Source organism: Carcharodon carcharias, unplaced genomic scaffold, assembly GCF_017639515.1.
Source record: "Carcharodon carcharias isolate sCarCar2 unplaced genomic scaffold, sCarCar2.pri scaffold_991_ctg1, whole genome shotgun sequence".
Taxonomy (NCBI): domain Eukaryota; kingdom Metazoa; phylum Chordata; class Chondrichthyes; order Lamniformes; family Lamnidae; genus Carcharodon; species Carcharodon carcharias.
Genome location: NW_024471197.1, coordinates 31,292 through 51,907, shown reverse-complemented (window position 1 = coordinate 51,907; position 20,616 = coordinate 31,292). Strand labels below are relative to the sequence as shown.

The window sequence follows — 20,616 nt, the reverse complement described above, 5'->3', positions numbered from 1 at the left end:
AAATCACTATTAAAGGAGTGTTCTTTCACACTCGGGCTCACACACACTGAAATCACTGTTAAAGGATTGTTCCTTCACATCCGGCCTCACACACACACTGAAATCACTATTAAAGGAGTGTTCCTTCACACCCGGACTCACACACACTGAAATCACTATTAAAGGAGTGTTCCTCACACCCGGACTCACACACACACTGAAATTAATTTTAAAGCAGTGTTCCTTCACACCCGGTCTCACACACACACACACACACACACACACACACACTGAAATCACTATAAAAGGAGTGTTCCTTCACACCCGGACTCTCCACACTGAAATCACTATTAAAGGAGTGCTCCTTCACACCCGGCCTCACACACACTGAAATCACTATTAAAGGAGTGTTCCTGCACACACGGACTCTCACACACACACAGAAATCACTATTAAAGGAGTGTTCCTGCATACCCGGACTCTCACAAACACACTGAAATCACTATTAAAGAAGTGTTCCTGCACACCCGGACTCTCACACACACACTGAAATCATTATTAAAGGAGTGTTCATTCACACCCGGGCTCACACACACACACTGAAATCACTATTAAAGGAGGGTTCGTTCACACCCGGACTCTCACACACTGAAATCACTATTAAAGGAGTGTTCCTTCACCCTCGGGATCACACACACTGAACTCACTATTAAAGGAGTGTTCCTTCACACCCAGGCTCACACAAACTGAACTCACTATTAAAGGAGTGTGCCTTCACACCCGGGCTCACACACACTGAAATCACTATTAAAGGAGTGTTCCTTCACACCCGGGCTCACACACACAGAAATCACTAGTAAAGGAGTGTTCATTCACACAAAGGATCACACACACTGAAATCACTATTAAAGGAGTGTTCCTTCACACCCGGACTCACACACACTGAAATCACTATTAAAGGAGTGTTCCTTCACACCCGGGCTCGTACACACACTGAAATCACTATTAAAGGAGTGTTCATTCACACAAAGGATCACACAAACTGAAATCACTATTAAAGGAGTGTTCCTTCACACCCAGACTCACACACACACTGAAATCACTATTAAAGGAGTGTTCCTTCACACCCGGACTCACACACACACTGAAATCACTATTAAAGGAGTGTTCCTTCACACCCGGACTCACAAACACACACTGAAATCACTATTAAAGGAGTGTTCCTTCACACCCGGACTTACACCCACACACTGAAATCACTATTAAAGGAGTGTTCCTTCACACTCGCGCTCACACACACTGAACTCACTACTAAAGGAGTGTTCCTTCACACCCGGGTTCACACACACTGAAATAACTATTAAAGGAGTGTTCCTTCACACCCAGGCACACACACACTGAATTCACTAGTAAAGGAGTGTTCCTTCACACCTGGGCACACACACACAGAAATCACTCTTAAAGGAGTGTTCCTTCACACCCAGTATCACACAAACTGAAATCACTATTAAAGAAGTGTTCCTTCACACCCAGACTCTGACACACACTGAAATCACTATTAAAGGAGTGTTCCTTCATACCCGGGCACAAACACACTGAAATCACTATTAAAGGAGTGTTCCTTCACACCCGGACTCACACACACACACTGAAATTACTATTAAAGGAGTGTTCCTTCACACCCGGACTCACACACACTGAAATCACTATTAAAGGAGTTTTCCTTCACACCCGGGCTCACACACCAACTGAAATCACTATTAAAGGAGTGTTCCTTCACACCCGGACTCACACACACACTGAAATAACTATTAAAGGAGTGTTCCTTCAAACCCGGGCTCACACACACTGAAATCACTATTAAAGGAGAGTTCCTTCGCACCCGGGCTCACACACACTGAAATCACTATTAAAGGAGTGTTCCTTCACACCCGGACTCACACACACACACACACACACATTGAAATCACTATTAAAGGAGTGTTCCTTCACACCCGGGCTCACACAAGCACACACATTGAAATCACTATTAAAGGAGTGATCCTTCACACCCGGGCTCACACACACACACTGAAATCACTATTAAAGGAGTGTTCCTTCACACCCAGACTCTCACACACACTGAAATCACTATTAAAGAAGTGTTCCTTCACACCCAGGCTCACACACACTGAAATCACTATTAAAGTAGTGTTCCTTCACACCCAGACTCTGACACACACTGAAATCACTATTAAAGGAGTGTTCCTTCATACCCGGGCACAAACACACTGAAATCACTATTAAAGGAGTGTTCCTTCACACCCGGACTCACACACACACACTGAAATTACTATTAAAGGAGTGTTCCTACACACCCGGACTCACACACACTGAAATCACTATTAAAGGAGTTTTCCTTCACACCCGGGCTCACACACCAACTGAAATCACTATTAAAGGAGTGTTCCTTCACACCCGGACTCACACACACACTGAAATAACTATTAAAGGAGGGTTCGTTCACACCCGGACTCTCACACACTGAAATCACTATTAAAGGAGTGTTCCTTCAAACCCGGACTCACACACACATACTGAAATCACTATTAAAGGAGTGTTCCTTCACCCTCGGGATCATACACACTGAACTCACTATTAAAGGAGTGTTCCTTCACACCCAGGCTCACACAAACTGAACTCACTATTAACGGAGTGTGCCTTCACACCCGGGCTCATACACACTGAAATCACTATTAAAGGAGTGTTCCTTCACACCCGGGCTCACACACACAGAAATCACTATTAAAGGAGTGTTCATTCACACAAAGGATCACACACACACTGAAATCACTATTAAAGGAGTGTTCCTTCACACCCAGGCTAACACACACTGAAATCACTATTAAAGGAGTGTTCCTTCACAACCGGGCTCACACACACACACTGAAATCACTATTAAAGGAGTGTTCCTTCACACCCGGGCTCACACAAGCACACACATTGAAATCACTATTAAAGGAGAGATCCTTCACACCCGGGCTCACACACACACACTGAATTCACTATTAAAGGAGTGTTCCTTCACACCCGACTCACACACACACTGAAATCACTATTAAAGGAGTGTTCCTTCACACCCAGGCTCACACACACTGAAATCACTATTAAAGGAGTGTTTCTTTACACCCAGACTCACACACACACTGAAATCACTATTAAAGGAGTGTTCCTTCACTTCCGGGCACACACAAACTGAAATCACTATTAAAGGAGTGTTCCTTCACACCCGGACTCACACACACACTGAAATCACTATTAAAGGAGTGTTCCTCACACCCGGACTCACACACACTGAAATCACTATTAAAGGAGTTTTCCTTCACACCCGGGCTCACACACACACACACTGAAATCACTATAAAAGGAGTGTTCCTTCACACCCGGACTCTCCACACTGAAATCACTATTAAAGGAGTGCTCCTTCACACCCGGCCTCACACACACTGAAATCACTATTAAAGGAGTGTTCCTGCACACACGGACTCTCACACACACACAGAAATCACTATTAAAGGAGTGTTCCTGCATACCCGGACTCTCACAAACACACTGAAATCACTATTAAAGAAGTGTTCCTGCACACCCGGACTCTCACACACACACTGAAATCATTATTAACGGAGTGTTCATTCACACCCGGGCTCACACACACACACTGAAATCACTATTAAAGGAGGGTTCGTTCACACCCGGACTCTCACACACTGAAATCACTATTAAAGGAGTGTTCCTTCACCCTCGGGATCACACACACTGAACTCACTATTAAAGGAGTGTTCCTTCACACCCAGGCTCACACAAACTGAACTCACTATTAAAGGAGTGTGCCTTCACACCCGGGCTCACACACACTGAAATCACTATTAAAGGAGTGTTCCTTCACACCCGAGCTCACACACACAGAAATCACTAGTAAAGGAGTGTTCATTCACACAAAGGATCACACACACTGAAATCACTATTAAAGGAGTGTTCCATCACACCCGGACTCACACACACTGAAATCACTATTAAAGGAGTGTTCCTTCACACCCGGGCTCGTACACACACTGAAATCACTATTAAAGGAGTGTTCATTCACACAAAGGATCACACAAACTGAAATCACTATTAAAGGAGTGTTCCTTCACACCCAGACTCACACACACACTGAAATCACTATTAAAGGAGTGTTCCTTCACACCCGGACTCACACACACACTGAAATCACTATTAAAGGAGTGTTCCTTCACACCCGGACTCACAAACACACACTGAAATCACTATTAAAGGAGTGTTCCTTCACACCCGGACTTACACCCACACACTGAAATCACTATTAAAGGAGTGTTCCTCCACACCCAGGCTAACACACACTGAAATCACTATTAAAGGAGTGTTCCTTCACACCCGGGCTCACACACACACACTGAAATCATTATTAAAGGAGTGTTCATTCACACCCGGGCTCACACACACACACTGAAATCACTATTAAAGGAGGGTTCGTTCACACCCGGACTCTCACACACTGAAATCACTATTAAAGGAGTGTTCCTTCACCCTCGGGATCACACACACTGAACTCACTATTAAAGGAGTGTTCCTTCACACCCAGGCTCACACAAACTGAACTCACTATTAAAGGAGTGTGCCTTCACACCCGGGCTCACACACACTGAAATCACTATTAAAGGAGTGTTCCTTCACACCCGAGCTCACACACACAGAAATCACTAGTAAAGGAGTGTTCATTCACACAAAGGATCACACACACTGAAATCACTATTAAAGGAGTGTTCCATCACACCCGGACTCACACACACTGAAATCACTATTAAAGGAGTGTTCCTTCACACCCGGGCTCGTACACACACTGAAATCACTATTAAAGGAGTGTTCATTCACACAAAGGATCACACAAACTGAAATCACTATTAAAGGAGTGTTCCTTCACACCCAGACTCACACACACACTGAAATCACTATTAAAGGAGTGTTCCTTCACACCCGGACTCACACACACACTGAAATCACTATTAAAGGAGTGTTCCTTCACACCCAGGCTAACACACACTGAAATCACTATTAAAGGAGTGTTCCTTCACAACCGGGCTCACACACACACACTGAAATCACTATTAAAGGAGTATTCCTTCACACCCGGGCTCACACACACACACTGAAATCACTATAAAAGGAGTGTTCCTTCACACCCGGACTCACACACACACACTGAAATCACTATTAAAGGAGTGTTCCTTCACACCCGGGCTCACACACACACTGAAATCACTATTAAAGGAGTGTTCCTTCACACTCAGGCTCACAAACACACTGAAATCACTATTAAAGGAGTGTTCCTTCACACACGGACTCACACACACACTGAAATCACTATTAAAGGAGTGCTCCTTCACACCCAGACTCACAAACACACTGAAAGCACTATTAAAGGAGTGTTCCTTCACACTCGGGCTCACACACACTGAAATCACTATTAAAGGATTGTTCCTTCACATCCGGGCTCACACACACACTGAAATCACTATTAAAGGAGTGTTCCTTCACACCCGGACTCACACACACTGAAATCACTATTAAAGGAGTGTTCCTTCACACCCGGACTCACACACACACTGAAATTAATTTTAAAGCAGTGTTCCTTCACACCCGGTCTCACACACACACACACACACACACAAACACTGAAATCACTATAAAAGGAGTGTTCCTTCACACCCGGACTCTCCACACTGAAATCACTATTAAAGGAGTGCTCCTTCACACCCGGCCTCACACACACTGAAATCACTATTAAAGGAGTGTTCCTGCACACACGGACTCTCACACACACACAGAAATCACTATTAAAGGAGTGTTCCTGCATACCCGGACTCTCACACACACACTGAAATCACTATTAAAGAAGTGTTCCTGCACACCCGGACTCACACACACACACTGAAATCACTATTAAAGGAGTGTTCCTTCACACCCGGGCTCACACACACACACTGAAATCACTATTAAAGGAGTGTTCCTTCACACCCGGGCTCACACACACACACTGAAATCATTATTAAAGGAGTGTTCATTCACACCCGGGCTCACACACACACACTGAAATCACTATTAAAGGAGGGTTCGTTCACACCCGGACTCTCACACACTGAAATCACTATTAAAGGAGTGTTCCTTCACCCTCGGGATCACACACACTGAACTCACTATTAAAGGAGTGTTCCTTCACACCCAGGCTCACACAAACTGAACTCACTATTAAAGGAGTGTGCCTTCACACCCGGGCTCACACACACTGAAATCACTATTAAAGGAGTGTTCCTTCACACCCGAGCTCACACACACAGAAATCACTAGTAAAGGAGTGTTCATTCACACAAAGGATCAGACACACTGAAATCACTATTAAAGGAGTGTTCCTTCACACCCAGACTCACACACACACTGAAATCACTATTAAAGGAGTGTTCCTTCACAACCGGGCTCACACACACACACTGAAATCACTATTAAAGGAGTATTCCTTCACACCCGGGCTCACACACACACACTGAAATCACTATAAAAGGAGTGTTCCTTCACACTCAGACTCACACACACACACTGAAATCACTATTAAAGGAGTGTTCCTTCACACCCGGGCTCACACACACACTGAAATCACTATTAAAGGAGTGTTCCTTCACACTCAGGCTCACAAACACACTGAAATCACTATTAAAGGAGTGTTCCTTCACACACGGACTCACACACACACTGAAATCACTATTAAAGGAGTGCTCCTTCACACCCGGACTCACATACACACTGAAATCACTATTAAAGGAGTGTTCCTTCACACTCGGGCTCACACACACTGAAATCACTATTAAAGGATTGTTCCTTCACATCCGGGCTCACACACACACTGAAATCACTATTAAAGGAGTGTTCCTTCACACCCGGACTCACACACACTGAAATCACTATTAAAGGAGTGTTCCTCACACCCGGACTCACACACACACTGAAATTAATTTTAAAGCAGTGTTCCTTCACACCCGGTCTCACACACACACACACACACACACACACACACTGAAATCACTATAAAAGGAGTGTTCCTTCACACCCGGACTCTCCACACTGAAATCACTATTAAAGGAGTGCTCCTTCACACCCGGCCTCACACACACTGAAATCACTATTAAAGGAGTGTTCCTGCACACACGGACTCTCACACACACACAGAAATCACTATTAAAGGAGTGTTCCTGCATACCCGGACTCTCACAAACACACTGAAATCACTATTAAAGAAGTGTTCCTGCACACCCGGACTCTCACACACACACTGAAATCATTATTAAAGGAGTGTTCATTCACACCCGGGCTCACACACACACACTGAAATCACTATTAAAGGAGGGTTCGTTCACACCCGGACTCTCACACACTGAAATCACTATTAAAGGAGTGTTCCTTCACCCTCGGGATCACACACACTGAACTCACTATTAAAGGAGTGTTCCTTCACACCCAGGCTCACACAAACTGAACTCACTATTAAAGGAGTGTGCCTTCACACCCGGGCTCACACACACTGAAATCACTATTAAAGGAGTGTTCCTTCACACCCGAGCTCACACACACAGAAATCACTAGTAAAGGAGTGTTCATTCACACAAAGGATCACACACACTGAAATAACTATAAAAGGAGTGTTCCATCACACACGGACTCACACACACTGAAATCACTATTAAAGGAGTGTTCCTTCACACCCGGGCTCGTACACACACTGAAATCACTATTAAAGGAGTGTTCATTCACACAAAGGATCACACAAACTGAAATCACTATTAAAGGAGTGTTCCTTCACACCCAGACTCACACACACACTGAAATCACTATTAAAGGAGTGTTCCTTCACACCCGGACTCACACACACACTGAAATCACTATTAAAGGAGTGTTCTTTCACACCCAGGCTAACACACACTGAAATCACTATTAAAGGAGTGTTCCTTCACAACCGGGCTCACACACACACACTGAAATCACTATTAAAGGAGTATTCCTTCACACCCGGGCTCACACACACACACTGAAATCACTATAAAAGGAGTGTTCCTTCACACTCAGACTCACACACACACACTGAAATCACTATTAAAGGAGTGTTCCTTCACACCCGGGCTCACACACACACTGAAATCACTATTAAAGGAGTGTTCCTTCACACTCAGGCTCACAAACACACTGAAATCACTATTAAAGGAGTGTTCCTTCACACACGGACTCACACACACACTGAAATCACTATTAAAGGAGTGCTCCTTCACACCCGGACTCACATACACACTGAAATCACTATTAAAGGAGTGTTCTTTCACACTCGGGCTCACACACACTGAAATCACTATTAAAGGATTGTTCCTTCACATCCGGCCTCACACACACACTGAAATCACTATTAAAGGAGTGTTCCTTCACACCCGGACTCACACACACTGAAATCACTATTAAAGGAGTGTTCCTCACACCCGGACTCACACACACACTGAAATTAATTTTAAAGCAGTGTTCCTTCACACCCGGTCTCACACACACACACACACACACACACACTGAAATCACTATAAAAGGAGTGTTCCTTCACACCCGGACTCTCACACACTGAAATCAATATTAAAGGAGTGTTCCTTCACTCCCGGGCTCACACACACACACACGTTGAAATCACTATTAAAGGAGTGTTCCTTCACACCCGGACTCACACACACACACTGAAATCACTATTAAAGGAGTGTTCCTGCATACCCGGACTCTCACACACACACTGAAATCACTATTAAAGAAGTGTTCCTTCACACCCGGACTCACACACACACACTGAAATCACTATTAAAGGAGTGTTCCTTCACACCCGGGCTCACACACACACACTGAAATCACTATTAAAGGAGTGTTCCTTCACACCCGGACTCAAACACACTGAAATCACTATTAAAGGAGTGTTCCGTCACACCCGGGCTCAAACACACTGAAATCACCATTAAAGGAGTGTTCCTTCACACCCGGACTCACACACACTGAAATCACTTTTAAAGGAGTGTTCCTTCACACCCGGGCTCACACACACATTGAAATCACTATTAAAGGAGTGTTCCTTCACACCCGGGCTCACACACACACTGAAATCACTATTAAAGGAGTGTTCCTTCACACCCAGACTCACACACACACACACTGAAATCACTATTAAAGGAGTGTTCGTTCACAACCGGGCTCACACACACACACACACACTGAAATCACTATTAAAGGAGTGTTCCTTCACACCCGGGATAACACACACACTGAAATCACTATTAAAGGAGTGTTCCTTCACACATGGGCTCAAACACAAACACTGAAATCAATATTAAAGGAGTGTTCCTTCACACATGGGCTCACACACACACACTGAAATCACTATTAAAGGAGTGTTCCTTCACACCCAGGCTCACACACACTGAAATCACTATTAAAGGAGTGTTCCTGCACACCCGGACTCTCACACACACACTGAAATCACTATTAAAGAAGTGTTCCTGCACACCCGGACTCTCACACACACACTGAAATCACTATTAAAGGAGTGTTCCTTCACACCTGGGCTCACACATACACACTGAAATCACTATTAAAGGAGTGTTCCTTCACACCCGGACTCACACACACACTGAAATCACTATTAAACGAGTGTTCTTTCACACCCGGACTCTCACACACTGAAATCACTATTAAAGGAGTGTTCCGTCACGCCCGGGCTCAAACACACTGAAATCACTATTAAAGGAGTGTTCCTGCACACCAGGACTCACACACACTGAAATCACTATTAAAGGAGTGTTCCTTCACACCCGGATTCACACACACTGAAATCACTATTAAAGGAGTGTTCCTGCACACCCGGGCTCACACACACTGAAATCACTATTAAAGGAGTGTTCCTTCACACCCAGACTCACACACACACTGAAATCACTATTAAAGGAGTGTTCCTTCACACCCGGACTCACACACACACTGAAATCACTATTAAAGGAGTGTTCTTTCACACCCAGGCTAACACACACTGAAATCACTATTAAAGGAGTGTTCCTTCACAACCGGGCTCACACACACACACTGAAATCACTATTAAAGGAGTATTCCTTCACACCCGGGCTCACACACACACACTGAAATCACTATAAAAGGAGTGTTCCTTCACACCCGGGCTCACACACACACTGAAATCACTATTAAAGGAGTGTTCCTTCACACTCAGGCTCACAAACACACTGAAATCACTATTAAAGGAGTGTTCCTTCACACCACGGCTCACACACACACTGAAATCACTATTAAAGGAGTGCTCCTTCACACCCGGACTCACATACACACTGAAATCACTATTAAAGGAGTGTTCTTTCACACTCGGGCTCACACACACTGAAATCACTATTAAAGGATTGTTCCTTCACATCCGGCCTCACACACACACTGAAATCACTATTAAAGGAGTGTTCCTTCACACCCGGACTCACACACACTGAAATCACTATTAAAGGAGTGTTCCTCACACCCGGACTCACACACACACTGAAATTAATTTTAAAGCAGTGTTCCTTCACACCCGGTCTCACACACACACACACACACACACACACACACACTGAAATCACTATAAAAGGAGTGTTCCTTCACACCCGGACTCTCCACACTGAAATCACTATTAAAGGAGTGCTCCTTCACACCCGGCCTCACACACACTGAAATCACTATTAAAGGAGTGTTCCTGCACACACGGACTCTCACACACACACAGAAATCACTATTAAAGGAGTGTTCCTGCATACCCGGACTCTCACACACACACTGAAATCACTATTAAAGAAGTGTTCCTGCACACCCGGACTCACACACACACACTGAAATCACTATTAAAGGAGTGTTCCTTCACACCCGGGCTCACACACACACACTGAAATCACTATTAAAGGAGTGTTCCTTCACACCCGGACTCAAACACACTGAAATCACTATTAAAGGAGTGTTCCGTCACACCCGGGCTCAAACACACTGAAATCACCATTAAAGGAGTGTTCCTTCACACCCGGACTCACACACACTGAAATCACTTTTAAAGGAGTGTTCCTTCACACCCGGGCTCACACACACATTGAAATCACTATTAAAGGAGTGTTCCTTCACACCCGGGCTCAAACACACACTGAAATCACTATTAAAGGAGTGTTCCTTCACACCCAGACTCACACACACACACACTGAAATCACTATTAAAGGAGTGTTCGTTCACAACCGGGCTCACACACACACACACACTGAAATCACTATTAAAGGAGTGTTCCTTCACACCCGGGATAACACACACACTGAAATCACTATTAAAGGAGTGTTCCTTCACACATGGGCTCAAACACAAACACTGAAATCAATATTAAAGGAGTGTTCCTTCACACATGGGCTCACACACACACACTGAAATCACTATTAAAGGAGTGTTCCTTCACACCCAGGCTCACACACACTGAAATCACTATTAAAGGAGTGTTCCTGCACACCCGGACTCTCACACACACACTGAAATCACTATTAAAGAAGTGTTCCTGCACACCCGGACTCTCACACACACACTGAAATCACTATTAAAGGAGTGTTCCTTCACACCTGGGCTCACACATACACACTGAAATCACTATTAAAGGAGTGTTCCTTCACACCCGGACTCACACACACACTGAAATCACTATTAAACGAGTGTTCTTTCACACCCGGACTCTCACACACTGAAATCACTATTAAAGGAGTGTTCCGTCACGCCCGGGCTCAAACACACTGAAATCACTATTAAAGGAGTGTTCCTGCACACCAGGACTCACACACACTGAAATCACTATTAAAGGAGTGTTCCTTCACACCCGGATTCACACACACTGAAATCACTATTAAAGGAGTGTTCCTGCACACCCGGGCTCACACACACTGAAATCACTATTAAAGGAGTGTTCCTTCACACCCGGACTCACACACTGAAATCACTATTAAAGGAGTGTTCCTTCACACCCGGCCTCACACACACTGAAATCACTATTAAAGGAGTGTTCCAGCACACACGGACTCACACACACACTGAAATCACTATTAAAGGAGTGTTCCTTCACACCCAGGCTCACACACACTGAAATCACTATTAAAGGAATGTTCCTTCACGCCCGGGCTCACACAAACACACTGAAATCACTATTAAAGGAGTATTCCTTCACACCCGGACTCACACACACACTGAAATCACTATTAAAGCAGTGTTCCTTCACACCCAGGCTCACACACACTGAAATCACTATTAAAGGAATGTTCCTTCACACCCGGGCTCACACACACACACACTGAAATCACTGTTAAAGGAGTATTCCTTCACACCCGGGCTCACACACACAAACTGAAATCACTATTAAAGGAGTGTTCCTTCACACCCGGACTCACACACACACACTGAAATCACTATTAAAGGAGTGTTCCTTCACACCCGGACTTACACCCACACACTGAAATCACTATTAAAGGAGTGTTCCTTCACACTCGCGCTCACACACACTGAACTCACTACTAAAGGAGTGTTCCTTCACACCCAGTATCACACAAACTGAAATCACTATTAAAGAAGTGTTCCTTCACACCCAAACTCTGACACACACTGAAATCACTATTAAAGGAGTGTTCCTTCATACCCGGGCACAAACACACTGAAATCACTATTAAAGGAGTGTTCCTTCACACCCGGACTCACACACACACACTGAAATTACTATTAAAGGAGTGTTCCTTCACACCCGGAGTCACACACACAGAAATCACTATTAAAGGAGTTTTCCTTCACACCCGGGCTCACACACACTGAAATCACTATTAAAGGAGAGTTCCTTCACACCCGGGCTCACACACACTGAAATCACTATTAAAGGAGTGTTCCTTCACACCCGGACTCACACACACACACACATTGAAATCACTATTAAAGGAGTGTTCCTTCACACCCGGGCTCACACAAGCACACACATTGAAATCACTATTAAAGGAGTGATCCTTCACACCCGGGCTCACACACACACACTGAAATCACTATTAAAGGAGTGTTCCTTCACACCCGGACTCACACATACACTGAAATCACTATTAAAGAAGTGTTCCTTCACACCCAGGCTCACACACACTGAAATCACTAGTAAAGGAGTGTTCATTCACACAAAGGATCACACAAACTGAAATCACTATTAAAGGAGTGTTCCTTCACAGCCAGACTCACACACACACTGAAATCACTATTAAAGGAGTGTTCCTTCACACCCGGACTCACACACACACTGAAATCACTATTAAAGGAGTGTTCCTTCACACCCAGGCTAACACACACTGAAATCACTATTAAAGGAGTGTTCCTTCACACCCGGGCTCACACACACACACTGAAATCATTATTAAAGGAGTGTTCATTCACACCCGGGCTCACACACACACACTGAAATCACTATTAAAGGAGGGTTCGTTCACACCCGGACTCTCACACACTGAAATCACTATTAAAGGAGTGTTCCTTCACCCTCGGGATCACACACACTGAACTCACTATTAAAGGAGTGTTCCTTCACACCCAGGCTCACACAAACTGAACTCACTATTAAAGGAGTGTGCCTTCACACCCGGGCTCACACACACTGAAATCACTATTAAAGGAGTGTTCCTTCACACCCGAGCTCACACACACAGAAATCACTAGTAAAGGAGTGTTCATTCACACAAAGGATCACACACACTCTGAAATCACTATTAAAGGAGTGTTCCTTCACACCCGGACTCACACACACACTGAAATCACTATTAAAGGAGTGTTCCTTCACACCCAGGCTAACACACACTGAAATCACTATTAAAGGAGTGTTCCTTCACAACCGGGCTCACACACACACACTGAAATCACTATTAAAGGAGTATTCCTTCACACCCGGGCTCACACACACACACACTGAAATCACTATAAAAGGAGTGTTCCTTCACACCCGGACTCACACACACACACTGAAATCACTATTAAAGGAGGGTTCCTTCACACCCAGACTCTCACACACTGAAATCACTATTAAAGGAGTGTTCCTTCACACTCGGACTCACACACACACACTGAAATCACTATTAAAGGAGTGTTCCTTCACACCCGGGCTCTCACACACACTGAAATCACTATTAAAGGAGTGTTCCTTCACACTCAGGCTCACAAACACACTGAAATCACTATTAAAGGAGTGTTCCTTCACACACGGACTCACACACACACTGAAATCACTATTAAAGGAGTGCTCCTTCACACCCGGACTCACATACACACTGAAATCACTATTAAAGGAGTGTTCCTTCACACTCGGGCTCACACACACTGAAATCACTATTAAAGTATTGTTCCTTCACATCCGGGCTCACACACACACTGAAATCACTATTAAAGGAGTGTTCTTTCACACCCGGACTCACACACACTGAAATCACTATTAAAGGAGTGTTCCTTCACACCCGGACTCACACACACACTGATATTAATTTTAAAGCAGTGTTCCTTCACACCCGGTCTCACACACACACACACACACACACACTGAAATCACTATAAAAGGAGTGTTCCTTCACACCCGGACTCTCCACACTGAAATCACTATTAAAGGAGTGCTCCTTCACACCCGGCCTCACACACACTGAAATCACTATTAAAGGAGTGTTCCTGCACACACGGACTCTCACACACACACAGAAATCACTATTAAAGGAGTGTTCCTGCATACCCGGACTCTCACACACACACTGAAATCACTATTAAAGAAGTGTTCCTGCACACCCGGACTCTCACACACACACTGAAATCACTATTAAAGGAGTGTTCCTTCACACCCGGGCTCACACACACACACTGAAATCACTATTAAAGGAGTGTTCCTTCACACCCGGACTCACACACACACTGAAATCACTATTAAAGGAGTGTTCCTTCACACGAGGACTCAAACACACTGAAATCACTATTAAAGGAGTGTTCCGTCACACCCGGGCTCAAACACACTGAAATCACCATTAAAGGAGTGTTCCTTCACACCCGGACTCACACACACTGAAATCACTTTTAAAGGAGTGTTCCTTCACACCCGGGCTCACACACACATTGAAATCACTATTAAAGGAGTGTTCCTTCACACCCGGGCTCACACACACACTGAAATCACTATTAAAGGAGTGTTCCTTCACACCCAGACTCACACACACACACACTGAAATCACTATTAAAGGAGTGTTCGTTCACAACCGGGCTCACACACACACACACACTGAAATCACTATTAAAGGAGTGTTCCTTCACACCCGGGATAACACACACACTGAAATCACTATTAAAGGAGTGTTCCTTCACACATGGGCTCAAACACAAACACTGAAATCAATATTAAAGGAGTGTTCCTTCACACCTGAGCTCACACACACACACTGAAATCACTATTAAAGGAGTGTTCCTTCACACCCAGGCACACACACACTGAAATCACTATTAAAGGAGTGTTCCTGCACACCCGGACTCTCACACACACACTGAAATCACTATTAAAGAAGTGTTCCTGCACACCCGGACTCTCACACACACACTGAAATCACTATTAAAGGAGTGTTCCTTCACACCTGGGCTCACACATACACACTGAAATCACTATTAAAGGAGTGTTCCTTCACACCCGGACTCACACACACACTGAAATCACTATTAAACGAGTGTTCTTTCACACCCGGACTCTCACATACTGAAATCACTATTAAAGGAGTGTTCCTTCACACCCGGGCTCACACACACACTGAAATCACTATTAAAGGAGTGTTCCTTCACACCCAGACTCACACACACTCACACTGAAATCACTATTAAAGGAGTGTTCGTTCACAACCGGGCTCACACACACACACACACTGAAATCACTATTAAAGGAGTGTTCCTTCACACCCGGGATAACACACACACTGAAATCACTATTAAAGGAGTGTTCCTTCACACATGGGCTCAAACACAAACACTGAAATCAATATTAAAGGAGTGTTCCTTCACACATGGGCTCACACACACACACTGAAATCACTATTAAAGGAGTGTTCCTTCACACCCAGGCTCACACACACTGAAATCACTATTAAAGGAGTGTTCCTGCACACCCGGACTCTCACACACACACTGAAATCACTATTAAAGAAGTGTTCCTGCACACCCGGACTCTCACACACACACTGAAATCACTATTAAAGGAGTGTTCCTTCACACCTGGGCTCACACATACACACTGAAATCACTATTAAAGGAGTGTTCCTTCACACCCGGACTCACACACACACTGAAATCACTATTAAACGAGTGTTCTTTCACACCCGGACTCTCACATACTGAAATCACTATTAAAGGAGTGTTCCTTCACACCCGGGCTCACACACACACTGAAATCACTATTAAAGGAGTGTTCCTTCACACCCAGACTCACACACACTCACACTGAAATCACTATTAAAGGAGTGTTCGTTCACAACCGGGCTCACACACACACACACACATTGAAATCACTATTAAAGGAGTGTTCCTTCACACCCGGGATAACACACACACTGAAATCACTATTAAAGGAGTGTTCCTTCACACATGGGCTCAAACACACACACTGAAATCAATATTAAAGGAGTGTTCCTTCACACATGGGCTCACACACACACACTGAAATCACTATAAAAGGAGTGTTCCTTCACACCCAGGCTCACACACACTGAAATCACTATTAAAGGAGTGTTCCGTCACACCCGGGATCACACACCCACTGAAATCACTATTAAAGGAGTGTTCCTTCACACCCAGACTCACACACAGTGAAATCACTATTAAAGGAGTGTTCCTTCACACCCGGACTCACACACACTGAACTCACTATTAAAGGAGTGTTCCTGCACACCCGGACTCACACACACTGAAATCACTATTAAAGGAGTGTTCCTTCACACCCGGCCTCAAACACACTGAAATTACTATTAAAGGAGTGTTCCTTCACACCCGGACTCACACACACTGAAATCACTATTAAAGGAGTGTTCCTGCACACCCGGACTCACACACACTGAAATCACTATTAAAGGAGTGTTCCTTCACACCCGGGCTCACACACACATACTGAAATCACTATTAAAGGAGTGTTCCTGCACACACGGACTCTCACACACACACTGAAATCACTATTAAAGGAGTGTTCCTGCACAGACAGACTCTCACACACACACTGAAATCACTATTAAAGGAGTGTTCCTGCACACCCGGACTCTCACACGCACACTGAAATCACTATTAAAGAAGTGTTCCTGCACACCCGGACTCTCACACGCACACTGAAATCACTATTAAAGGAGTGTTCCTTCACACCCGGACTCACACACACACTGAAATCACTATTAAAGGAGTGTTCCTTCACACCCGGACTCACACACACTGAAATCACTATTAAAGGAGTGTTCCGTCACACCCGGGCTCAAACACACTGAAATCACCATTAAAGGAGTGTTCCTTCACACCCGGACTCACACACACTGAAATCACTTTTAAAGGAGTGTTCCTTCACAGCCGGGCTCACACACACACTGAAATCACTAGTAAAGGAGTGTTCCTTCACACCCAGACTCACACACACACACACTGAAATCACTATTAAAGGAGTGTTCCTTCACACATGGGCTCACACACACACACTGAAATCAATATTAAAGGAGGGTTCCTTCACACATGGGCTCACACACACACACTGAAATCACTAATAAAGGAGTGTTCCTTCACACCCGGGATCACACACCCACTGAAATCACTATTAAAGGATGGTTCCTTCACACCCAGACTCACACACAGTGAAATCACTATTAAAGGAGTGTTCCTTCACACCCGGGCTCACACACACTGAAATCACTATTAAAGGAGTGTTCCTTCACACCCGGACTCACACACACTGAAATCACTATTAAAGGAGTGTTCCTGCACACCCGGACTCACACACACTGAAATCACTATTAAAGGAGTGTTCCTTCACACCCGGGCTCTCACACACTGAAATCACTATTAAAGGTGTGTTCCTTCACGCCCAGGCTCACACACACACACACACTGAAATCACTAATAAAGAAGTGTTCCTTCACACCCGGGATCACACACACACTGAAATCACTATTAAAGGAGTGTACCTTCACACCCGGACTGACAAATAAACTAACCTCCCAATGAGCTCGTCCGGTTGTCACAGTGAATGCTGATGGGAATGTCAAGACTTCTGCTCCTGCGTGAGTCAATACCTGGGATACTTCTGGAAAACGAAGGTCGTAGCAGATCGAGAGACCCACCTGACAGAGCCAGATACAGGTACAGCACGAGGTTAGATAGAGAGAGTAAATCGCCCTCTATTCCGTCCCCATCAATCACCCCCAGGACAAGTATAGTACGGGGTTAGATACAGAGGAAATCTCCCTCCTAACTCTCCCCATCAAAAACTCCCAGGACAGGTACAGCACGGGGTTAGATACAGAATAAAGCTCCCTCTAAACTGTCCCCATCAAACACTCCCAGGAAAGGTACAGCACAGGTTAGATACAGAGTAAATCTAGCTCTACACTGTCCCCATCAAACACTCCCAGGACAGGTACAACCCGGGGTTAGATACAGAATAAAGCTCCCTCTATACTGTCCCCATCAAACACTCCCAGGAAATGTACAGCACAGGTTAGATACAGAGTAAATCTCCCTCTACACTGTCCCCATCAAACACTCCCAGGACAGGTACAGCACGGGGTTAGATACAGAGTAAAGCTCCCTCTACACTGTCCCTATCAAACACTCCCAGGACAGGTACAACATGGGGTTAGATACAGAGTAAATCTCTCTCTACACTGTCCCCATCAAACACTCCCAGGACAGGTACAGCACGGGGTTAGATACAGAGTAAAGCTCCCTGTACACTGTGCCCATCAAACACTCCCAGGAAAGGTACAACATGGGGTTAGATACAGAGTAAATCTCTCTATACACTGTCCCCATCAAACACTCCCAGGACAGGTACAGCACGGGGTTAGATACAGAGTAAATCTCTCTCTACACTGTCCCCATCAATCACTCCCAGGACAGGTACAGCACAGGGTTAGATACAGAGTAAAGCTCCCTCTACACTGTCCCCATCAAACACTCCCAGGTAGGTACAGCACGGGGTTAGATACAGAGTAAATCTCCCTCTACACTGTCCCCAACAAACACTCCCAGGACAGGTACAGGAAAGGGTTAGACAGAGAGTAAAGTTCCATCTACACTGTCCCCATCAAACACTCCCAGGACAGGTACACCACCGGGTTAGATAAAGAATTATGCTCCCTCTACACTGACCCATCAAAAACTCCCAGGACAGGTACAGTACGGGGTTAGATACAGAGTCAAGCTCCGTCTACACTGTCCCCATCAAACCCTCCCAGGACAGGTACAGCACGGGGTTAGATACAGTGTAAATCTCTCTCTACACTGTCCCCATCAAATAATCCCAGGACAGGTGAAACACAGGGTTAGATGTAGAGAAATGCTCCCTCTACACTGGCCGTATGAAACACTCCAAGGACAGGTACAGCCCGGGGTTAGATACAGAGTGAATCTCGCTCTACACTGTCCCCATCAGATACTCCCAGGACTGGTACAGCACAGGTTTAGATACAGAGAAAAGCTCCTTCTACACTGTCTCCACCAAACACTCCCAGGACAGGTACAGCACGGGGATAGATACAGAGTCAATCTCTCTCTACACTGACCCATCAAACACTCCCAGGACAAGTACAGCACGGGGTTAGATATAGAGTAAATCTCCCTCCACACTGTCCCCATCAAACACTCCCAGGACAGGGACATCACGGGGTTAGATAAGGGGTAAATCTCTCTCTACACGGTCCCCATCAAACACTCCCAGGAGAGGTAAAGCATGGTGCTCGATACAGAGTATAGCTCCTTCTACACTGTCACGATGAAACATTCCCAGGACCGGTACAGCACGGTTTTAGATACACAGTAAAGCTCCCTCCACTCTATCCCCATCAAACACTCCCAGGACAGGTACAACACGGGGTTAGACACAGAGTAAATCCCCCGCTACACTGAGCCCAACAAGCACTCCAAGGTAAGGTACAGCATAGGTTAGATACAGAGTAAAGCTCTCTCTACACTGTCCACATCAAACACTCCCAGGACAGGTACAGCACGGGTTTAGATACAGAATAAAGCTCCCTCCACACTGTCCCCATCAACCAATCCCAGGACAGGTAGAACACGGGGTTAGATACATGGTAAAGTACCCTCTAATCTGTCCCGATCAAACACTCGCAGGACTGGTACATCACGGTGTTAGATACACATTAAATCCCACGATATACTGTCCCCATCAAAAACTCCAAGGACATGTACATCACGGTGTTAGATACACATTAAATCCCACGATA

The 20,616-nt window shown here is 45.0% G+C and overlaps 1 protein-coding gene across 1 annotated transcript in view; it reads right to left on the bottom strand.

The window, feature by feature from the left end:
- Positions 1-18,366: 18,366 nt before the first annotated feature.
- nit1 (nitrilase 1) overlaps positions 18,367-20,616 on the bottom strand; it is a gene marked incomplete at its 3' end in the record, with an annotated part of 33,107 nt that continues 30,857 nt past the window's right edge. The window contains exon 5 of the mRNA XM_041182660.1: positions 18,367-18,492. Within this exon, the coding sequence (XP_041038594.1) occupies positions 18,367-18,492 (126 nt within the window). The remainder of the gene's footprint in view (positions 18,493-20,616) is intronic.